The sequence below is a fragment of the Oreochromis aureus genome, linkage group 12, assembly GCF_013358895.1.
Source record: "Oreochromis aureus strain Israel breed Guangdong linkage group 12, ZZ_aureus, whole genome shotgun sequence".
Classification (NCBI taxonomy): domain Eukaryota; kingdom Metazoa; phylum Chordata; class Actinopteri; order Cichliformes; family Cichlidae; genus Oreochromis; species Oreochromis aureus.
The window spans coordinates 17144947-17169350 of NC_052953.1; the positions used below are offsets into that span (position 1 = coordinate 17144947).

At 42.0% G+C, this 24404-nt stretch overlaps 1 protein-coding gene across 4 annotated transcripts; it reads left to right on the forward strand.

Moving 5' to 3' along the window:
• Nucleotides 1–1387: 1387 nt before the first annotated feature.
• Nucleotides 1388–23005, forward strand: LOC116336415 (transducin-like enhancer protein 1). Of its 4 annotated transcripts, none has more exons than XM_039620897.1 (20): nt 1388–2222; nt 2566–2666; nt 3358–3421; nt 4078–4122; nt 8906–8968; nt 9093–9197; nt 12186–12405; nt 12642–12658; nt 14760–14873; nt 15017–15070; nt 15271–15420; nt 15528–15666; nt 16016–16215; nt 17223–17299; nt 17401–17650; nt 18518–18765; nt 19136–19283; nt 19474–19624; nt 19814–19890; nt 20319–23005. In XM_039620897.1, exons 1-20 carry the CDS (start codon nt 2199–2201, stop codon nt 20424–20426), a joined length of 2355 nt encoding a protein of 784 aa, XP_039476831.1. In that variant the 5' UTR covers nt 1388–2198; the 3' UTR covers nt 20427–23005. The 4 variants fall into 4 exon arrangements, with proteins under 4 accessions (XP_039476831.1, XP_039476832.1, XP_039476833.1 ...); XM_039620898.1 differs by having other exon boundaries at nt 12189–12405; XM_039620899.1 differs by having other exon boundaries at nt 9093–9167.
• Nucleotides 23006–24404: the final 1399 nt, after the last annotated feature.

Below are 24404 nucleotides of genomic sequence, written 5' to 3' on the forward strand. Positions count from 1 at the left end.
CTGTTGGTCACAGTAAGGAGCCTCTCATACGGACTGGATCAGCCGCCGTAGAGGTCAGAGGTCACGTGGGTCAGGGGGTTGAGGTCTCCAAGCCAATCACGGGCCAGTGTGTGGCTGAGGGGCCATCCAGTGTGAAGTGAGCAGTACTTCGATGGGATAAGAGGAGTAGAGAAGATCCCGCGAGCCTCCTTTATGACTCAGCTTCAAACACACCTCGCCAGTCACAACGTGGTGACTTCAGCCATGCAGTATTTCATCAGGTAGCTGGCACAAAAACACCCCAAAATGAGTGCAACTTACCAATAGCCTTTATTGGCAATGGAGCTATAACTTGTGCTTGTTTGCTAGGAGAGCAATAAATGGTGACATCTTTATTTTAAAAACATTGCTGAAACTTTAATGTGCAAGAGATATGGTCTTCATTTTTGATGAAGGTGGCAAGTTATATCTCTTCACACATTTTCAATAAAAGCCCCTTTCTCATTTATGTTTTTGTATTCATGTCTTTAGCAGCAACTCTAACTACTCTTGTTACCTGCTTGTTACCTGTTAGCGTGTCTTTATTTACAGCTGCTTCAATCTGGCTTTGACTGCTGATATAATAAAATACCATTCTGTGAGCTTTATTACAACGAATCAGGAATTCCCCTGGCATTTTTCTGCTTTCTTTGGGTCAAAATCACATTTGCACAATGCCGAGCTACGTTTTTGAAGAGATATAAAGACATCACAGTACAAGTAAGGGTTTTGGATTTGTCCTTGGCCAGCGAAGGAAACATGATGAGGCAAACTGAGCTATCTCTGTAGACTGACTGTATGAAAATAGCAATAAACTGCAACAGATGAGCAGCATAATTAGATTTTTTTAGGAGAAGCAGAACATAAAGCGCGTTCAAGTCCTACTAAATCAATTCCCACGCTGAAAATTATTACATAGAGGGGGAGAGAAAGCAGAGGAAGAGAGAGATTTGGGGTTATTTGTCATGACACTTGCTGGGAAGGTTCACGGCGGCTAAGAAAAACAATATTTCTGTTTTTCTGTTTGTGTGTTTGCCTGTTAATGTGTGCGTGTGTGTGTATGTGTGTGGACGCGCACATTTACAGCTCTGCTCCTGGTGAACCCACGTTACTTTGATTGACAGCTGAGACTTGCCTTTTTCCCCACCGCACTGCCCGCCCTGCGCGCTTCCGAAGTGGCAGCTCCTTGCGACGCGCTGATTGGTCAAAATCTGCGTAGCTCAACGAGGTCAACAGAATCGGGGAACTTTGCAGAGAGGCTATTGGTCAGTTTCATAACCCACATCATTTTCCCCACGTGGAGCGGAGACTGTGATTGGTGCGGAGGCGTTTTGTGGGCTGGCCTATAGTTTCGGTTAGCTGGGTGAGCGTGAAACCGCGTGAGAAAGTTGCCATTGAGGTAAAGCAGAGCAGGACCGTGAACAGTTCCCGCCGCTGTGGGAGTTGTTGTTATCAAAATTAACGACATATTTCCTCGTTTTTTATTTTTTGTCTTAAAAACGAGAAATCTATTTTGGAGGCAAGGCTTGCTTCCACACCGATCGAGGAAGTAAATATTTCTGTATTTGTTGACCGTTCAACCGCCAGCCAGTGACCGCGGCGAGTCAAGTGGGAACTCTTCTCTGCAATTAACTTGTGTGGATTTGTTTCTGATGCTCTGACTGAGCGCCGGCAGTTTGCGGCTGTCTGTTGAGGATCTACGGGTTGATTTTATCTTGTTTGTTTGTTTGGTCGGCTCTCCGTACTCGGAATACATCAGTTCGCACACAAAACAAACGTCGGAGTGGCGAAGGTGGCTCCAGCCCTATTTTTTTTCTCACCTGGCTCTCCTGTCCTTCTCTTCCCTCCCCCTTCAGCTGCTTTCAACTAATGAGCCGTTTCCCGTGTTTTTCCGGTTGATTTACGGTCGCGCTGCCTGTGGAGCGGAGGACAGACGACGACCGAGAGACAGGAAGAAGCGGAAATTCACGTTAAACGGTCGGTGAACCCAGACGAAGCGGACAAGCGGTCGGTGCCTTTTTTTTTTCTTTTTTAATTAACGATCGTTGGTCCTAATAACAACGGCGGATGGATTCCTCTCCCTGATTGGGAGCTTCCCACAACCTTACTTTTCACCCCCATTTGATCCCACTTTGACGGGGTTTTAAGAAGGAAACGGTTTCATCCTCCCGGAGATAACAATGTTTCCCCAGGGGCGACACCCGGTAAGACGCTCTTTGTGCATTAACAGACGCTCACTTCACCGGGCTCAACCGGGTAACATTACCTCGTTATATGACCCGCCCCTCCGGGCTGCCTATGTGTTTATATTAAGCTCAGTCTTCTAACTAATTGGGCTCTACAGTGGGATTGATTATATTGCGTTTTGGCTTTTTGTGTGTGTTTTTTAAATAACGACTAATATTTAGAAGTTGTTGATATTGTATTTGTGCTTAAAAGTATCAGATTCATAATGTAGACAACAAAATGTGCCAGTGTGATGTTAGTAATCTGTGTGTGTGTGTGTGTGTGTGTGTGTGTGTGTGTGTACGCGCGCGCACGCGCCAGACGCCCCACCAGGCTCCAGGCCAGCCCTTCAAGTTCACCATCCCAGAGTCACTGGACCGCATCAAGGAGGAGTTTCAGTTTCTTCAGGCACAGTACCACAGGTGGATAACACAAACACTCAATTCACGTTTTCCTCTATTGTCATCTGCCCTCCCAACACTAAACTTCACCCTAACCACAGTCATCCTCATAACCATAATGAACAAAACCTCAACCCTGGCTTCAGACTAACCCATAAACCTGGATTAGGTTCACGTACACATACAAAAGTGCACACATATGCAAGCAGGCATCAGTGTTAGCGCTTGCACTGCGGTAGGTCTACATCTTCTTGATGGGTGAGAGCCAGAGGGGTGGCGTGTGGGCTTAGGGTTTCATAAATCACGCCTTATTTTCCCCTGTGTGTGTAGCTGTGTAGGGAAAAGGCTTGCTCAAGTACTGCATGTGAGCAGAGTGTTTCTTTTTTTCTTTTTGTTTTTTTTAACTTTGCTCTAGATGTTGTCAGGGTGGGTCATTCACAACAGGTGAAAGCTAGACCTGGATGTTTCTGATTTACATATTCAAAGAAGAGGATTGTCATAAACATATACCCATTATTTGACGGGAACAGTCATCGTGTTTTCCATTTTTGCACCAATTCTTTTGAAACATCTCCATGGACTGTTTTAGAGGGTGTTTAAATCATCAAGCAAGAGGGGCGAGAGAAAGAATGAAAACTGATTAGTTTAACTTGAAATGTTGAGTTCCACTCAAAGTAAATGGTGTATTGTTTTTCTTGTTGTTTTTTTTAAGTCTCAAACTGGAGTGTGAGAAGCTGGCCAGTGAAAAAACAGAGATGCAGAGGCACTACGTCATGGTGAGCTCCCTATACTCAATTCATTTGCCCTGCAGGGTCACACATCACATGCAGGAATTCTAAAGTTTCCTAGAGGAGACAGTTGTCCATATCTTATAAAGCAGAATACAAATTCCTATCTGAAGACTCGCAATACAAAATATATGTATTGTTAATACTAAATGAAGGGAAGAGGAAGAGCAACGTGCAAGTGTCACCTGCTTTTACTGTGCAAAGATGCTGTGCTGTTACGACTTTTCATGTTGATTTAAAATGTGTTTCACTGTTTCAGAAAATAAAATATACATGAGAGCTTACGTTTCACTTTTAATCACTGAAGTTTTACCTCTTTTACACAAAGCAATGTGGCTGTGTGTCAAAAGCTTTTCATCTAGCGCAGAAACAAACATAACATGGACAGGAATGCTGTTCGGTTCAGATTGTTTGTTAGGATGTTGCATTGCCTCATGTTCAAGTTAAAAAGCATTTGACTTGCATGTTTTGACTTTCAAAGTAGTTTGACCTCTTTGTGGAACACTTCATTTAAAAGGATCTGCAAATATCTTGAAAGACATCTACAGTGTAGCTAATTATTGTTTAAGTTATTCAAGCTTTTTCTTTCAGGGATTTAGGATTTGTTTCACCCCTCTAACCTTCTCACTCTTTGCCCCCCCCAGTACTATGAGATGTCGTATGGCCTCAACATTGAAATGCACAAACAGGTATGGCTGCTCGTCCACTCTGTCGGTCCTCTTGTTTATCTCTCTTCCCCTCATGGATGGATTTTGATGTATGTGGAGTGTGGGCCTGTTGACGTGTCCTTGTGTGTGCACAAGTGCATTTGTGTGTGTGTGTGTGTCTCTCTCTCTCTCTTTTACTGTATACGTGTATATGTGTGTTTATTTGTGATCGATGGGGCTCTGTCTCCATTTCCCCAGTTAGGGCCGGCCGGCTGAGCCCAGAGGCAGGATGAATGGCTCTGTAGATTGATTGGTGCTGTCTAGGGGAGCGGCCTGCTTTATTACATTAGAGGGGCAGGGCTGGTGAGGGCAGAGGAATCGATCACGGTGAGGCAGACGGAGGAGATACAGTGGAGCTCTCCCTTTTTGAAGCTGGGAGCTTAACACAGTAACGAGGCAGACTCAAATATGAAGCGCACAATAACAAGGGCAATTACCCAATCAGTGTACATGCACATGCAGAAAGGCAAGGGCACTTTTGCATAGCCCTAAGTAATGTATGCAAAAACGTGAGGATAGTGACAGTTTCAGTTCACAGACGATAGAGTGAACACAAGCACAGAACTTGTTGATGCATATACATATGTACACAGACAGTGAAAGTTAAAAATTTTCTCCTTTTTAAGTGTGTAGACATATGGATGATGAGCAGGGAAAAACTCTCACCCTCTCGCTACACACAAACACACATTTCCCCACAGGAGTGGTGCAGGGCTCAGAGCGTTTACCAGTAATTACCACAGCTATCGACCAGTCAGACCAGAGGAAATTGGAGGTGGATTGGCTGGATGCTTCAGTGAAGAGTGGGGATACTTCTCCGCCTCTCTCACACTCCTTCCCCTTCCTTCTCCTCTTGTGTTATTCTCCCTTTTTATACCCCAAGTCCTCTTCTTTTCTTTCTGCCTTCCTCTGCTCTCCAATAACAGTTATGGGATCTCTTCTTCCTTTTTGCTACCCCCCTGCAAATTCCCCCGTCTTTGGCTCCTCTTTCATTTTATGTCCATGTGAAGCTACTGCTCTTTCATTGTAAGGGAGATGCATCTCTTCCTATTGTCCACACACACATAAACACAAAGTTACACTCACTAAAGCTCCAGGGGAGGTCATTAGCTTGGGACTGCAGTTGTCAGAGCAACAAGCTTCTGTGGGTGGGTGGGTGGTTGGGGGTATGGAGGATATAGACTAACAACTCACCTCCTGCTGAGGATGTACGTGTGTGGAGGGTGCATAATGCTCCAATTATATGTGTAATGGGAAGCCGCTTCTCTGTTCGCACATTTTCTGTGTATGCTTGCATCTTTTCTCTGCATCCTCAACTTTTGTTCACCCGCTGTCTCAGTTATGAGTCATTGTGCGATTCATTCACTATATAGAAATGTTAATTTAAGGGTTTGGATGCATGGGCTGTGAGTATTTTTTGATTTTGTTACTTTTTTATGCTTGACATTAGGCATGTCTCAATGTTGGGGGAGAGGCGTAGTAGAGTAACAACAGATCATATTGTGTGAAATCACAAAGCAAGCAAAGAAAGCTTTGATTAGCAGTTATGAGCTTAGTGTAGCTGGTTGGGTCTAAATGTAAGCATATACAAGAGAACTGGTCGAGCTGGACACTAATATTTGATTATTGGGTGGATATTCAGCTTTCAGTTTTGACATTTAGATTTAATAATATCACAGTCACATTGCTTTTTCCTTTAGTGCACACAACAATAGTTTATTTCCCTCCCTCTGTACCACCTATACAAAGGCTGGGCATCAAGTAGAGGTAAAAGAAACATGTTTTGTTGCTTCTAACGTGATCATTTTCATCATAAATGTAGCCAAAAATCACAAAACAGTCTTTGTCCTTCCACTGATAGAAGTCTAGTTTGTTTTCTGGAGATTATTGCTAAAGTTCAGATGAATGACAGAGTACTCCATCTTCATTCTGCTCTCTCAGGACATTTGCATAACACAATTTGATTGGTTAGCACCTGAGCTGCTGCCTGAAAACTTTTTGCAGCTTTTCCCCACAAGCAAATATAATTCAGTTAGATAACACATAACGTCACCCTGTTCAAAGTGAGTGAGAGGCGAGACTTTTGAAGCCAACACCATGAACTTGTAAGTCTTGGCTACAGCCTGGGAAATTTGAGTATTTGACTTTGTCTCTCGGCTTAGGTTTGCTGGGTTGCCCTAGTATCTGGTCACACTATTCTCAGACAGCCTAATGATTGACCCTGTATACAAAGCTAATTATAGGCTTACAACTCAGAATTCTGAGAATGGATATACAGATATAGTATGCTGGAAATAGCTTTTCATTTCAAGATTTCTTGGTATGGAATAACTTGGTTATTTTTGGCACACTTTGGCAGTACAAGGAAGTCTGAAATTTTAAAACTGGACAGGATACAGGTTTTTAAGATCCCCCTTTCTTATTTGTTGAAAGTGTACTGTAGCCATCAGGTGCACATACACAGACAGCAATGTTAAAACTGTGGCAAGCTCATGAGCTCATGTAGTTATGACACGGAGGTACGCGTACTCTGAAGGCTTAACATGTCTTTTGATTCTGGATAAAGAGTCAATTGTTCAGTGTTTAGTTTTCTCAGAGGGAAGCTATTCCATATATACTTACGTCTATTTGTTCTGACTTTGCTTACTTTTACGTGGAGTATTTATTCAACCACCTTATTTAAATTTGTCTGGGGAGTATCATTTGTCAACTTGTCTAGATGTATGTTGTGTTACTTTCAGTTATATTTATAGTTTTTATAAATATATGTATAAAGTACTATTATTTTTGAAGCATTTATGTGTGTAGTTCAAGACTCATTGTGAAAACGGTAGCACTTGATTTAGCTCATCCAAGTACATAATTGGCTGAACTGTGGCTGTTTGGCGAGCTGACAGGTGTGTGCGTGACAGAGACATCTAATTGAGCGCAAGTATGCTCCAGCTAAAGAGGACGTCTCCACTCCAGTTATTCAGGAACTGTCAGACCCATTAAAATCATTAAATAATTTACAGCAGCGACACCATGGTTTTAAAGTTTTAGAGATGGCAGCGCATGTCAGCCTTTGGACTTTGGCCCGAGCTGAAATATCTCAGTGACTAGTGGAAGGACTGAGATGAAGTTTTAACAGACAGTCATGCTTCCAAAACGGTCGTGCTGTGATGTACCTTCATCGGGTAATAAAACTCTATAAAGTTATATATTGGTGTCTCCTTCAAACAGTTGCTGATGTCTGGGAACTTACCATGTCATTAGCTAGATGTACAACGTTACTAACACTCCCCTTTACCCAATGAACTGTCATCCAACTAGTAAAAGAAACATACACCATCTTTTAATGTGTTTATTGGCTGTCTCCCTTTTAGACTCTTTGTTTGACAAGACCATCTTCCTTTTTTTGTGCGGCCAGTTCATGCCAGTGCTTGAAGAGCAACTTTCCCAGTGGGATTTCCCATGACTCAATCAGAGTTTCCATCTGAAGGGAAATACATGTACATCTGCATTTGTAGAACAGCCAACAGGAACTTCTTTATTCTTAAAAATATCGGCGTTTTCCCAAAGTCTTCCTCTCTGGATTTTTCAGAGTTTTAAAACAGTCAAGAGAACATGCAGAAGTCAGGTTTCCTCTTGGACCGTTTTGATTACACTTTGCTGATAGATTAGTGTTGAAGTTTTGCTCAGCCACTGCTTAAAAAAAGGTTTTGCCTATGTTAGCTTTACTATCACTCTTTGGATGATCTGTAATAACTTTAATCCCCTGACTTTATGGCCATTTCTTCAAATTTCTAACTTGTAAACAATAGCAGACTGCCAGTTTAAATGTAGATGGGAGATTAGAGCAATGAATTCTTGAACAGTTACTTGTTTGCTATTACTGTAAAGTGGGCATGTATCAGTTGCATAGCAGGGTAAGTCATTTTTGGGTTAGTTAAACCCACACAGGTGGTTGCTTTGTGCTGTGGGATATTACATTTCTTTCTAGCTTGATGACTTAATTTTGGCAGAGTTTTGAAAAGTTTCCATAAAATCATGTGTTGTTTTAGTGACAACAACCATCACATTTTTCCTGAGTATTCACCCAACAATAATACAGGGTGATATGATGCATGTTTCTATGTGTCTATATATTTATGTGTGTGTCGTCTGAGCCATTACTACCTTTCATGGTCCCCTCCAATTCCCACTTCACTCTGGTCGTCCTCGTCTCAATTTGATTGGATGATATGTAATATGAGTCCCCTTATCTGATTTGATGCCACCATGGGGGTATCTGGTTTCAGCCAATTGTAACCACCTCCGGGGGTTTAAGGGGCAGGCGGATGTGTTGGCATGGATACCGAGGGAGAGCAAACCAAGTTAGTAGTTGATGAGATTATGTTGAAGTGCTGATGGGAAGAGGGACAAGAACACAGAGGACAGACAGAGGGAGCAAAAGAAATAAAATGGGTAAGAGAGAAACCTGAGCTGAGCCCACAATTATAATTAGAGAGGAAAATCTCATTACACTGTGTGTGCTGCAAATGGCACACACTGGATTTCTGTGTGGAGAGAAGTCGATGAGTGTCATTGGTATCATTGTCTGGTAGGGTTTTTTTTTTAGGGGGGGTATTTTGCTTGCTTGCTGTGGTGGCAGCACTTTCTTGTGTGTGTGTGCACGTTTATTGCTTTATTGGTGTTACTGAACAGATGTCTTTTCTAAATGAATGTAATTATGTTATCAACAATTAAGTCTCTTTCTATCTGTGTGTGTCTCTTACTTCATCAGACTGAGATTGCCAAGAGACTAAACACCATCTGTGCACAAGTCATTCCCTTCCTCTCACAGGAGGTAAGTATGCGTGACTTAGAGCTACAGACTGTGCTTTGTATCCCATTTATACACTCTAATTTTACTGGTAAATCTGCCATTACTCTCAGGCTTTGGCAAACGTTTGTGCGTCTTTGTTTTACAGCATCAGCAGCAGGTGGTTCAGGCTGTGGAGCGAGCCAAACAGGTGACCATGGCAGAGCTCAATGCTGTCATCGGGGTACGTGGACTGCCAGGTCTTCCACCTACAGTGTGTATTCCTTTAATTTCTCTTTGCATTAACTATCGCAGTGTGTGTGTTTACTCCATAAGAAATATTTCTTTCCCTACACAAACAAGTTTGGAACACAGTTTGATTTTGCTCTGGTAATAAAATTATTTCAGTTCTCAGGTTGTTGTTGGCTGCCACAGTGATCTTCTTTGTTTGTTCTTGCTGTTCTTTGTTTGCAGTTAACATAGTAAGTATGACTAGTGTTAGTAGCTGCCTAGGGGGCAACCACAATAAGGACATGGACATTAGTATAGCAAATTACCTAATACTCTGCATATGCACCACTTAATGATTAATATGGAAGCCACGTTTTCCACAGTCTTGTTGTGTCATCAAAGGTCTGTGTTCTATTTGAAGAAACAATTTGTACTGTTTACATAGTAAAAATGGATTATAAATACACATCTTACTGTTTATTCAAACATAAATGGGTCAAAGTCAAACACAAGGTAAAAGTCCTTATTTTGGTCACCTGTCTGTTTTTTTTTCTCTTCTCATTTCAGTTAAAATCCTAAGAACTGCCGTCAAATCATAACAGATATCGATATAAAGTTTTAGGAATATGCCTGAAACTGTGTTTTTAAATGAGATTCCTTATTCCTTTGTCACCAGACTTAACTCAAGGATATAAGCCAACACTGGACTTGTAGAATTTGATGTACAGCATATGAGTGATTTTTTTTTTATGGGAAATGAAAGAAAATTAACCCTTGTGCAAATATGTTTTCTCTTTTGAGATTGTGGTTTTGATTTTGATTGATAGAACTGGACTCTTTCGTAATGAGTAAGTTGACAAAGAGGATATGCTTCAGGAATTATGAAAGGTGTTTATTGAAAAGATGTTGTCAGACTTGGAAGACTGATGGGGCATGACCAGCTATTCATACTTAAGTAGAAAATGATTTGGCACACTAAGAGTAAAAAGAAGTTTTTTCCTTGAGGTTTGACAGTGATGCTCAGCGCAAAACGGAGATGGAGAGAGTCTAACTGTTGGTGGTGATGACTCTTTGGGTGGGATTAGAGAACCATTATTACTTGGACTTATAGGAGCCATAGGGGCTTGACTGGCTGGAGGAGAGGCTATGGGTTTTGGTTTAAGGGGAATGTGGGAAAGAGGAGGGGTCTGGAGAGGGCTTGGTGTGATGTGGGGTGGGCTTGTTAGTTGGCGTGAACTGATGGGGGTCTCTGTTAGTGTCTGATTGGTGTGAGAGGTGGATTTGGCAGTTGCTGTTTGAGTCTTAATTGCAGGATTTTTGTGTTTATAAAAGGGGGGGTCACAGCGTTACCCTTACACCCCCCCTTCCCATCTCCTCTCGTCTCCCACGCCAGCCTGTCATTCACCCCGTTTGTGAGTTAAATGAGCGTAATGAAGCATGTTGCCCCTACCTACACACACACACACACACACACACACACACACACACACACACACACACACACACACACACACACACAAATGCACACAGACACACCAGCTCACACTAACATCCCATGACAAACCAGGCTCCCCTTGCCTCTACCAATACTTCCCCTCCATTTACTCCCATCAGGGGTCCTGTTTGTGTATCCGTGTGCGTGTGTGTGTGTGCTTTGCATCTGTTTGTGTGTGCGTCTGTGTGTAGCAGAGCATGCTTTTCTGTTATCCCCAGAAAACAACAGGCAGAGGTAGGATGGTTGAGTGAGGATGTGTGTGCCTGCCTTGTTTATCTAGACTATGCGTATGCATGTTAAGTGTGATCAAGTGTGACGTGTGGGTGTGTTTATGTTTGATTGTTTGGCAGGCGAGCTAACTCTGGAAATTGAGTGTGTGTGCGCAGGCAGGCATGGGGGTTGATGCTAAAAAACTGTTTTGTTGTTTTACCTCCATTCTTTGGGGGAGGATGCGGGGAGCAAAGGATAGATGGAGAGGTAAAAGGAGGCGGAGGCTCCAAAGTGAGATGGGGGGTGGGGTGGGTGCGTCAATTAGGTGAGATAAAAGTCGGTTTGACCTTCAACACTGCTTCCACCCCCGCCGAGTCGCCTCCTGTGCCCCACCTTCTCTTCTTCTCTCCCTCCTTCCCCCCCCCTCCTCCCCTCCCTGCGGCGAATCAGTGAGCTTGGATTCCCGCGGCTACTGTCTGAGGAGGCAATAATGATGTTTTGGAACACAAAGGCATTTCACGCTCAGACGAGCGCCTGATTTGGTGTGAAAGAGAGAGCAGGGCTGCCAGCCAAACTGGCTCTCCCTCTCTCTCTGTCTCTCTGACCCTCTTCTCTCCTTCTCTCCTCCCCTCTCTGCTCAGTCGCCTCACTCCCTCACAAGATCTGACAGTGCAAGCAGCAGCTGGGGCTCTCGTCATTCCTCCCTCCTACCCCCTCCACATCCTCAGGGTTTGGGCTGTGATCCCAGCTGTCAGTATTGTTCAGTGTTTGACCTTAGAGGGAGGAGGATGTGTGTGGGGGGGGGAGGCTGTGTTCACCACCTTGTAGAGCGCAGCAGCTTGTTGAGGTGGCGTAAACCCCAGACAGTGAAGAAACTGTCCCATCTGCTGTAGACTTTAATAGGGACAGAAGTCTCTTTTGATTAGGTTACAAGCATTGTTAAGTTTTAGCGGGTTTTGGCTCAGTTTTATGTTGGGTTTCTGGTGTCAGATACTGATGCTTTAAACATTTATGGTAGTTGTATTATGAAATTTGAGACTTCTCGTTGAACTCAACGTCTCTGTTTTTTAGTTAGTTTCTTTTGTTTTGTTTTTAATGCACTGCGCTACATCACAACTGCTGAATTAGGCCATATCCACATAGGTGTGTTTCTTTTAAACTGCTTTTTATTCATCTGTGTGGCTGTTACAGGTCCAGCTGTGTATACCACGGCCTAAATAAAAAATGGACTGGTGCTTCTTTGTAGCAGGTCACTTTTTTTTTTATGTTTCTCCCAAGTAAGCACCTCTTTCTCTTTCTGTCCCCCCTTCCCTCTCTTTCTTAAAGCAGCAGCACTTGTCCCATAACCATGGTGGTGCTCCTGTGCCCCTCACTCCTCACCCTGCTGGTCTCCATCCTTCTCAGCTGGGTGGTTCAGCTAGTCTTCTGGCTCTGTCAGGAGCACTCGGAGCTGTTCCTCCTCATCTGGCAGGAAAAGAGAGTGGTGAGAAAAAACCTCACTTGTCCGGACAAGACTCTCACCCCGCAGGACCCGAACACCTGAGAGGTAAGGAGACGCACCTTCCAGCACAGAAACACTGAATTGTGTTGCAATGAAGTTTGTTTTTTTTAACCTGCTTATCATGCCATTCTCAGACTCTGAGTCCATTTACTCTGATCATCAGATTCTTACTTGTAAAGATATTTTGAACTCATTCTTCTCCCCTTATCTGTTTGTTTTTTTTCTGCTCTGGTAAACCCCCCGTGACCTCAACCACACACACGCTTTTCCAATGACAACAGAGCGAGAACCCAGCACAGTAAGTACTTCCTCTTTCTGCAGCAATGTTTACTGCTCTGGTGAGCAACTCTATTGTCTTACTTTTGTTTGAGGGATAATTTAGGTTTACGGGAAATTTGCTTTGTTCTTCTAGTTAATAGACAGCTGTGAGTAAGTAAACTGCACTTAAACACAGTCAAATGTAAATTTACACACATTAATTATACATATTTAATTGACATAATTTCAAGAAATGTGCTAATTGCTTGGGTTTTCACTACTGCAATTATATAAAAGGTTATGTTTGGCCAGTCATACAGTTCTCAGAAGTTGTAGGGTTTAATTGAAAATGCAGTAGCTAAAGGTTGATGTCAAATCTATTCCAAATGTTGTAGGACAGAATTTCATAATGCGAGTAGATGTCACCTGTTGCCCCCCCTCCCTCATTATAATGAAATTGCTTTTATTATGTAACTCCCCCTCAGGGATCAATAAAAGTTATGACACCATGTCATTATGAATAAAAGCACCTTGTAGTTTTTAGTGCTGTTTCACACCCAGGTAGCTTTTACCTTTTTAAGTTGTGCATTTTGACTCTTAGCTTTTTTGCGTGCGTGCATGCGTGTGTGTGTGCGTGTCTGCAGGGGTGGTGGGATTTCTTTGGGTAGGGCTTTGGCCTGCCTGTTTAGTTCTGCCCTAGATCTGCTCTGAACTGTTAGGTTTCCTTTCTCCTCCAAATGAGCTTTTTAGCATGGTCTCACACACACACACACACACACACACACACACACACACACACACACACACACACACACACACACCTCAACCCTAGCCTGCATTGTTGTGCCTATTTAACACCTCAGTGAGCAGATTACCCCCTTCTCCCCCTCCCACCGCCCCTGATCCCGCGCTTAAAGACTCCCATTGTGTTTAATATCATCACCACTGAGAGAGGGAGGGCTTGGGGAAGAGTGGGGGGTGAGGGACCAGCAGTCATGTGACATGGTGTGTGTGTATTTGAGAGATGGGAGAGAGAGGCACCATGCTAAAAGCGAACAGGGAGAGAGGGAGGGGGGAAATTGCTTACGTTTTGCGGGTCAGTGCTTCTGTGCTCAGCTCACTAAAACCTTTCAATAAAGAGGGGAGGGGAGGAAAGGAGGTTTGGGGGGTATGAAGGAAGGGGTCTTTGGCAGAATACAGATTTACCCCCCCACACACACACACCAAACTCCTCTTTTCCCTCCCTTGTCTCTTGTCACCCTTTCTTTTCCTCCACACTCTCACATCCTCCCCTCCATCTTCTAATCTCATCCCCTCCCTTTCTCCCTTTTTTTTCTCACCCGCCCCCCTCCTCTCTTAGCTATTCCTCCTTCATTTACCCTTTCCCCCCTCAAAGCCCAAGCGCTCACTCCCTTGCTCGATGTGTGCATGCGCATGTGTTTGTGTATGTTGGATGCACATTTCATTGACAGGCTGAGACTATAATGGACTCAACATGAAGCTTTAATCCATTAACAATAGGATCCGTTGGTCAGGAGGCCAGGGGGAGGCAGCTCTGTCTGTGTGTATGTGTAGTCTTGGGACACAGGGACACAGGAGTGTTATGCAAGCAATACACACTCACAGTCTGTTACACACTTGTTCATACACACAGGCTTTCACAGTCAATTACACACTGTGCACACAAACACACACACACACACACTCTCAGTACAGCCAGTGCAGCTTGTCAGAGCCAGGAGAGGGAGCACTGATAGATTTTGAGAGCCACTTAATGTAATCATCAACTTCAGAGGCATGTGTTTGTGTGTGGCTGTGACGGGCTTTGGTCAAGTGAGAAAAGAGGTTGCTGTTTAAGTGTTAGTGCTGCTTAATTCATGCTTCTGTGAACTATTAACCTATTTGCAAGTAGGAGTATGTTTTTCTAACCTGCTCTACATAGCTGAATAGCTCTTGTAATTAGTGGTAGACGGATCAGACACTTTAGTGAGCTCATGCAGGATGCATACACAACTGAGTGAAGTCAGAACTGTAAATGGCAAAATTTGTCTTTGTCCTTCAAATTTTCCTTTTTCTTTTTCATATTTTTATTAACGGCAGTGTTCTGCCCTTCTCATCCTCCTCATTGCTTTCATTTGCAGAGTAACTCATTGCTGCCAGAAAGTCTTAGGAATTCAGATAAGCGACGCAACGGACCTGACTTCTCAAATGACACCAAAAAGCGAAAGGTGGATGACAAGGACTCAAGTCACTATGTAAGGAATCTCTCTGGTACCTGTGTCTTTAATGTAACATGACGAAGGAAAAGGAATGTGTCTTCATTAATTTGAACATTTGTTATTAATTATACAGCCAGTCAATGGACTAATTTGATTATCTAACTGATCCTCTTCCCTAGGATAGCGACGCAGAGAAAAGTGATGACAATTTGGTGGTGGATGTCTCAAATGAGGTCAGTACATTTGAATATATTTTATAAATGTTAGTTTTTGTGCTGAGTCTGGTACATGCTTAAATTACATTACATCAATGGTCCATTTTTAAGACGTGCATCATATTCAGGTGTCTGTGGTCTTCTTGTTTCAAGGAGACTGTCAGATTGTATTAAGTTGAACTCCCAAATAGTTAACAGAATTCTTGTTACTCCACCAGGATCCAGCCTCCCCTCGTGGCACACCTCTTCCTTCTCCTAGAGAAAATGGTTTGGATAAAGCGCGTCTTCTCAAGAAAGACCCCTGTAGTCCAGCCTCTACTGCATCATCAGCCAGCTCCTCCTCCCTAAAGTCTAAAGAGATGGCAATGGTAGGAATGGAAAGGAAAAACGTATTTGTTTTATATAAATAAACCCAGTAAATGGAGTGATTGATTGATTTATTGTATATTTATAATTATCCTTTGGTGTTTGGCAGCGAGATAAGGCAGGTACACCTGGGCTGAAGTCAAGCACACCCACGCCTAGAGGTGACTCCACCCCCGGGCCCAGCTCCACACCTGGAATCCGACCAAATCTTTCAAAACCCCCCTCAATGGAGATACCACATCCACCTAGTAAGTCATTTAAACTTACTACTTAATAAATAGTTATAAAATGATGTAGTTTTCTGTTAGAGGAAAATAAAATGACCTCAATACTAAGAGTTTGCTTGCTTCAGGCAGAAGTCTGCTCGTTCAGTCACTGTTTCATGGAAGATATTTAAAACCTTATCCTAGAGACAGCTTAATATGAAGTGTGACTGCAAGATGTCTAGTTAGAAATCTCAGTTTACCTAGGCTTAAGTTGCTTTTACTTGATAGCCTGGACAAGCGTTGGCAGTGATATCTGATAAGTGCATGGTGAAAAAACATAGACTTGCATTCTTAGACATTAACTAATTAATCCTCTTGTGGTTGTTTCCAGCTGCAGGTTTGCGAACTCCCCTGGCTGTACCAGGTCCATATCCAGGTGCATTTGGCATGTTGCCCCACACAGCAGGAATGAACGGGGAGCTAGCTGGTGCAGCTGGAGCTGCAGCCTATGCTGCTGGACTGCACAACATGTCACCTCAGATGAGTGCTGCAGCGGCAGCTGCAGTGGCCGCATACGGGCGGTCACCAATGGTGAGTGGAAGAACAAGACTAACGTGATAAAATGAGGTGACATTTTAAATCTGTGTATGTCTATGGATTGCATGCCAAGATAGAACTTTGGCAGAAACTCAGATGCTAGAGTTATGTTAGCCTGGTGTCAGGTTTGCACTTCTGGATTCTTCAGTTTTATGAATTTTCATGCCAGTGAATGTGTGTGAAAAGAACAGAGTGAATTTTTGAGTTCTGCTCCCTTCACATGAAAATTTTCAACTGTGGCTTTCTCTTTGCTTTATACTTGAAGCAGCTGGGCAGCAGTTGTTGTCACCTCTCAGCCATAAAACTCTGTAACCTGCTCCAGGCAGATTTTGATCTCTACCACATTCATTGAACTTACAGCCCTCTAAAGAAATATTCAGTATGTTGTAGTTTCCTGTGTCATGCCATGTAACTTAAAAGGGCATTTAAATGCTCAAAGAATGGAATTTTTATTTTATTTTAAAGAAAGTGACATTTATCAATGTGAATACTTAAAAACAAGAAACAAAAAAAAATACTATTAAATTGTGAATAGTTGCAAAGCTTTATGTCCCTGTTTTCTTTTGGATAGTATTTATACAGATGGCATACCTATGTGCATTACATTAACCACATTACTCTTTGCTGTATTTGCATAGTGTTCATTACACTGTTTAAATAGCTTTAGTAGTCACACAGCAGTGTCTGAGCAACACTTGATAGCAACTCAGGTGTGTACTTAACAGCTGCGTGTGTGTGTGTGTGTGTGTTTGTTTGTTGGATGAGGATGGGGTGGGAGGCAGTCACAAATACCTACAGATCTGCCGGTGTGTGTTTGCTGTCTCTTGTAGTTGTCATTTAGAATAAGCAGTTTAGTGCGTCCTTGAGAGTGTGTGTTTGCTTTGTGCTCATGAGTGTTTATGCTCTTTTTCAGAGGTTAGTATTGACCTGTGCCCGTTCTGCCAATTCCCATGGGTATTTGTTAGTCCTGGGCTTATAAATGTCTGTGTTCTGTCCAAAAGGTTGGTTTTGATCCTCATCCTCACATGCGAGTTCCTGGAATGCCTCCTAGTCTGACAGGAATCCCTGGTGGCAAACCGTAAGTATAGTTGTAAAAATAATTTGTCTTATAATTACCATAATGATGATGACAATGATGACGATTTCTTTTTCTTCATCCTTTTTCCTCTGTGTCATCAGTGCCTATTCATTTCATGTCGCGGCCGACGGACAGATGCAGCCAGTTCCATTTCCTCCAGATGCTTTGGTGGGGCCTGGGATCCCTCGCCATGCCCGTCAGATCAACACACTGAACCACGGAGAGGTGGTGTGTGCTGTTACCATCAGTAACCCCACCCGACATGTGTACACAGGAGGAAAGGGCTGTGTCAAGGTGTGGGACATTAGTCACCCAGGAAACAAGAGCCCTGTGTCCCAGCTAGACTGTCTGGTGAGTGAGGTGTATTGTTATGAGCTGGCTCATGGTTTGCATAAAGTGGATAGCAGTTTACAAACACAGGAGAATACATAGCTTAAGTTAGAATCTAGGGGATAAACTGCAAAGGAATCGGCCGCCACAAGGGCATGGCGAGTTGTAGCAGCAAATGAATTCTAACAAAACAAGTCTTCCCAGGCCTACCAGTTAAGACACAAAACTGCACCACCCAAAAGTTGATGTACTTTTGCTGCATGGCCTGTTGAGGTGCAGAAGTGGATAATATTTCCTGCCTCAATAGGGTTTTGGACTAGCTCAAAAGAGGAGACCACATATAACAATGAGTTTATTTTGCAGAAGTAAAAGGAAAATTAACATGAGCACACAACAAAGCCAAACATAGAAGCTGTGAGGGGACACTGGCCAGCTGCCATCAACATGCATAGTTGAGACAGAACAGTTTTCTGTTATACAACACCAATTTGTTGTTATTCTGCCTGTCTGTATTATTCGTGTGGTGACAACAGCTTCCCTTTTACCTGACCAGACTTGGGTTGACCACTTGGCAGTGTTTTGATGGTGATCAGTCCATATAACAAAAAGTATTGGACTGTTTGGACAGGCCAAATTTGTTGAATCCCCATGAAAAATTAGCTTTACTTACTATACTCCTTCCAGGATAGGACTACAGTAATGGCCTCATAATATACAGTTCAGAGTATCAGTTTGAGGAACACTTGTTTGTCAGAACTGATCAGACTAGAATTTGTGCTCTGGGTTGCAGAATAGTGAATACTAAATGTATGTGGTGAATATACAACACAATAAAATGTTGTATATTGTACTAAATATTAACTGTTTTTTTTGTGCCTACCAAATTAGAACCGAGACAACTACATCCGGTCTTGCCGTCTTCTCCCTGATGGTCGGACGCTTATTGTGGGAGGCGAGGCAAGCACGTTGTCAATCTGGGATTTGGCCACGCCTACTCCCAGGATTAAAGCAGAGTTAACATCATCAGCACCAGCATGCTACGCTCTGGCAATTAGCCCGGACTCCAAAGTTTGCTTTTCTTGCTGCAGCGATGGAAACATCGCAGTCTGGGACTTGCACAACCAGACACTCGTTAGGTAAGAGATAACTGTATGGTTTTACTTCTGTCACTCTTCAGAAGATTGCTGCAAATAAATATATGCCTCTGCTAAATGTTAAGGACATCTACAATCACTGCTTGGCTTTTCTAATCTCCTCTAAGCAACAGATTTGACCTTTAATTTGCAGTCTCAGCCCCTGACTGATTTAACCTTTATGATTGTAGCACCAAGAGGCAGACAATCTAGTGTTAGTACTACAAAAGTGGCTTCTGATGAGAAATGCTGTAAGCACTCTCCATATGGTAACATGTGATGCATACCAACTGCCCTGCACAGCTCATGGTTGGTGCCTTGTTCAAAAATGTCTGTCTTTATTTAATTGAGAATGTATGTGTGTATCCCGCAGGCAGTTCCAGGGCCACACAGATGGAGCCAGCTGTATCGACATCTCCAATGATGGCACCAAGCTGTGGACTGGAGGCTTGGATAACACTGTCCGCTCCTGGGATCTGAGGGAGGGACGACAGCTGCAGCAGCATGACTTTACATCACAGGTGCACAATCATACAGACATTTGAACATTATTTCAGTCATTTACTTAAAAAAAAAAAAATCCACCAGTTTCACAGGTTTCAGTTTTTATTTTAAAGTAGCATCCCCACTAAAACAAAATCTGATTGTGTCACTTGGTTAAATTTGTAATCCTGACAGGACTTATTAATATTTCTTTTCTCTTGTGTTCAGATCTTCTCGCTCGGCTACTGTCCGACAGGAGAATGGCTCGCTGTTGGAATGGAGAGCAGCAACGTTGAGGTCCTTCATGTAACCAAACCGGATAAATACCAGCTTCATCTACATGAGAGCTGTGTGCTCTCCCTGCAGTTTGCCTACTGTGGTAAGCAACTTGAATATTAAATGAGTTGTAAAATAGAGGTGGAAAAAAACATGGGCTTGGAATCCATTGTTAGGTGAAGACACCCCCAACCTAGTGGTTTCACTGAAGTTATGTCTGTACGTTGTATGTTCCATTGTACAGTGCTTTCATTTTTTATATTGTGCATGCTTGTGTTTACTCTTCTACTAGGCAAATGGTTTGTGAGCACAGGAAAGGACAACTTACTGAATGCATGGAGGACACCTTATGGGGCGAGCATATTCCAGGTTGGTGGCAATTGATCAGTACATTCATTGTATGATATATTTACATAAATGACACAAAATGGGCTCCTCGAAAGTTGCTGCTTTGGCTTTAATAAACCACACTGCAAAATCCACCAGCACTGTTTTGCATCCATACAATAACGGAGTCGATGCTATGAAACAGTCAGTGCTGTCCAACAAAGGAGGTTGTTTAAAGAGAATTATACAGAAAAACTTGCTTATACTTTGAATATGATTACTGAGGTAAAAGCCTCGCAGTCTCACAGTCGCTCCTATATTACTTTCAGTGCTATTCAGTAAATTTTAAAAGCACAACTTTAAATCTTTTAAGCACTGTGTTCCATACAAACACACATGAATTTATTTTCTAGTTTTCTTTTAAAACTTTTCATTATTGACTTTTTTTTTTCTATCTCTTTTTTCCTCAGTCTAAAGAATCGTCCTCGGTACTAAGCTGTGACATATCTGTGGATGACAAGTACATTGTTACTGGTTCAGGGGACAAGAAGGCCACTGTTTATGAGGTCATCTACTAAATATATGGAAAGAAAGCTGGGACACTTGTTCTTTTTCCAATATGCTCTGTGTTTCTAGAAATTTTCCCTTGGATCACAGATAAGGTGGACCTTGATGGCACATTCTTTCTTCTGTTAGAAACCTTCAGAGAAACACAAAAAGGAGACCCATATTGTACATGCACTGATCTGTTGTGCCTGTGTACATGACTCCAACTCAGCTGGGAATAAACTAGAGCAAGTGGATGATAATAGAAGCACAGGAAATATTCAGATATCTGCTTACTGCTGGGGGCTAACCTGGGATCAGTTACATGAATCAGAGAAAGGACCAAAGGGGACTCTGAAACGAGCTCTTCAGACAACACTGCTGAACATCAGATATTGAAACACACTAAATGTCAGCGCAACTACATTTGGACAACCTCTCAGGCCTGCAGGGTGACTGTGTAAACAAACGGCAAATGGAGAGGGAAGAATGGACAAGAAATGGCATCATGTTGGAAAGGAGGGAGAAAGGAGGGACATTTTCGAACAGTGAATGCGGAATATGTTGATTTGTATTTTGTTTCAGACGACGCTCACAGCCTTCCGTTCCTGTTAGCTATGGCTGTTTGACCTTAAAACCTCAGCTTGCTGTTCTGATACGCCTACTCTGTCTGAAAAGTACGTTCTCTGTCTTTACCTTAAGTCCTATCCTCACTAACTGCACTGTAGTTGTAGCTTTCCACCTACACGCTGTACTTAACTACTTAAAATGTCCCAATGGTACATTTTTAAAACATGCTGAAGGCTATGATGACTTGTCTCACATTATGCTGCCATTAACATCTGTCATGAGTTTATTTGATCCTCATGTAACGTGATAGGGTTTTTTTTAAAGATCCATACCAGTTTCAAATGGAAGAAGTAAAGCACTCAGCTATGTGAAGAAAAATAAGCATAACAATCCAGATAAGCTTCAAGAACAGGAAATGGTAAAATGTTACAGAATCCTTAACTTGGGTTATTCTGAAAAACCTTCTCTCTGTGATCTCAATTTTAAAAAAGAAAAGAAAAAAAGTTGAAAGCAAGAGTGAAAACCTGGTGTTTTCAAAAAAAAAGTTGATTGAAGATTAACTAATTGTCAAATTCTATTATTCCTTCTCTATTAATACATAGTTTTCATATATTTTCACACTAAAGTTGTCCTACACAAATGTAAAATCTCCACAATATTGACAGAAATATTTAGATGGAGCTTTATTCTAACAAAAGCAAGGGGCAGGGGCATGGCAATAATAACAATATAGCAGTAATCTATGCCATCAGTGCATGTTGGTGGGTGTTTCCTTAGAGTAACCCCACAGTTAAGTCCCTTTCAGACATTAGATACACAGCATTACTGGCTTCATGATACTGGTAAAGTGCTGTAGGTCCCTGTGTTTCTCCCAGGTTGACTACTTTGGGGTAGTGAAGTGAGTATAATGACTTAAAAAATAATTTGGGGTTTATGTTCTTTGGCTTCTAGGAGTGTGAGCATTGGTAAAGTAAACACGAATTCATTCAGACGTGATATGTGCAGATGTCCGATTTGATTTTTGCAATACGTGCAAAAGATTTGTTGCACTGCCAGTGTTAACTCTAGTGTGGTTACATTTGGATGTTTAAAACTCAGTCAGTCACTGAAAGGGGTTCGTGTGTGTGTGTGTGTGTGTGTGTGTGTGTGTGTGTGTGTGTGTGTTGGGGGTGGAGGTGGGGGGGAAATCTGTATGTATGTGCGTGCTGCACCAGCTGCACCAGCTGTCACAAATGGACTCTGTGTTGTCCTGGATCCATTATAGCAAAAATTCTTCATACACAAATGTTTTCAACTTGCAAATTAAAACTATAGTGGATTAGAAAAAGGAAAGAAATGCATGTCGGAAAGGGCTTTTGCTCAACGGATCTGAAATGATGTCACAGAATCAGCATGTCTTTACCGCTGTAAGTCACCCCCACCCTGCCTTTACCACTCTTTCAAACACGTCATGTCTTATTGTATGAATGGTTGATTATATTTCCTGGATGGGAACAAATTAAGGCTTAACATGTAATTTAATCTTGTTGTATTTATGGGAAATCATAAGTGACCAAGATGGGTAAAAAAAAAAACAACAAACAAAACAAAACTTCTCCTGATTATACTCACTAAATAAATGATTTTTTTTTTTTTGCCATATACTTGTTTTACCTTGTATTCCTGAAATTTGACACTAGCTCAAAGTTTAGCTTTGAAATGAAAAATGTGATGTCACTTTTTAAAGATTAAATCGTAATTTTTCACCGTCGTCTTAAGGACGAGGGTAGAGAAGGTGCAGTCGCGCTTCAGCTTCAGGAAGGAGTCTGTTAGCTTCAGCTCATTAATTTCACAACCTTGTGCTTGTTCTTAAATCTGTTTCTGTTTGTATAAATGTACATATGTTCTTTTTTTTCTTACCAGATTTGCTTTAGAAACAAACTTTTTGTACGTCTTTTACATGAAGCAGAAACGTCTAATCGGGAGAAATACTAAGTGAACTTAATGCTAGTGGGTCTAAAATGATTGAAATGTCTAGACAATAAATGTTTCTTTTTTTAAACTCGTGTCTTTTAACTTTGCTTTGATACAACAACACTTGAGTTTTTAAAGGGGGATGATGTAGGGAATTATTGGCTTTTCTGGATGAATCATGAAAATAAAATACACTGTAGTTGTTGGTGTAACAAGAGAGTGTCATTATGTAACTCTCATACAACACCTTGCTTTTCTTAGCTAAAAGCTCCATCCTGTTTGCTCCTATTGGCCATCTTGCCACTATAAACTTGCATTAAATGAATAGATGTAACTTGGCCTACTGCATCTGATCATGGATAATTATTTTGGGAGTCACATGAAAAACATCCAGTGAAGATTCAGAGAGCACTGCTTACCACATAACTGCTGACACAAGATATAATCTTATGATTTTGTTAAATTGGTGAGAAGTTTGATGATCAAAAGTCACCTCTATTACTTTAAAAGCTGGATTACTTTCCAAAATATGAAAGAAGAATGTGGTTTTTTTCATATATATCTCAGCAACCAGGGAAACTGGTCACATGACACACAACCAGATTTTACCCACTAAAGGCTAACAAACAAGAATGCTCACACATTGTAGTTTTACTAGAGGTAGAGTGGGTAATGAGAAGGTCAGTGGTTTGATCCTTCGCTCCTCCAACCTGTATGTTGAAGTATCCTTGGCGAGATACTCATCCCTGAGTTGCTCGTAGCTGTTCCCAACTTCCTCCCTTTTCCCCTAAAATTAACTCCACTATATGAAAGGTCCAACCTGTACAGTCCCAAGTGAAGCTAGCTATGACAGTGCATCTAACAACAACAACAACAAAAAAAAGATATTGTGAGAACATTTTTTATAATTTAAAAACTCTTCACTGAACATGGCATATTGCAAGCCTTTTTTTGTTTTAACTTTGAAGATTATGGCTTATTACAGATCACAAAAATCATAAATCCAGTACCTCAAAAGATCAGAATACATAATTTCAAGTTTGAGTACATCCAGAACAGTAAGTTCAATAGATGCAATCATGGGGAACACTGCTGATTTGACGGTTACTTAGATGATGCTTATCGATACTCCTCACAAGGAGGGTACACCACAGAAAGCTGGCTGTTCACAGATTACTTTATCAAAGCGTTTAAATTGAACATTAACTGGAAAAGTGTGGCAGGAAAAGTTTCACAAGCAACTGGGATGACTGCAGCTTTGAGAGGGTCGCCAAGAAAAGTCAGCTGAAGAACTTGGGAGATGTACTTGCTTTGTCCGAAATACGTCCTCAGGGCCTTACCTTTACCACGATTACAACATCTAAATGGTGAGACCTTCCATTAAGGCAACACAGTTGTGTAACTGTTTCGCTCACTAATGACAGCACTCTGGTATATTACAGTTGGTTATTGCTAAAGGGAGACATGACACAGTCTGTCCCAGTTGG

What these genes read in the sequence shown, in the direction of transcription:
- LOC116336415 (XM_039620897.1), top strand. Translation starts at nt 2,199, where the DNA reads ATGTTTCCCCAGGGGCGACACCCG. An exon ending in CTTCAGGCACAGTACCACAG is followed by an intron (nt 2,667 to 3,357) that starts GTGGATAACACA and finishes GTTTTTTTTAAG; the next exon opens with TCTCAAACTGGAGTGTGAGA. An exon ending in TTCCCTTCCTCTCACAGGAG is followed by an intron (nt 8,969 to 9,092) that starts GTAAGTATGCGT and finishes TTTGTTTTACAG; the next exon opens with CATCAGCAGCAGGTGGTTCA.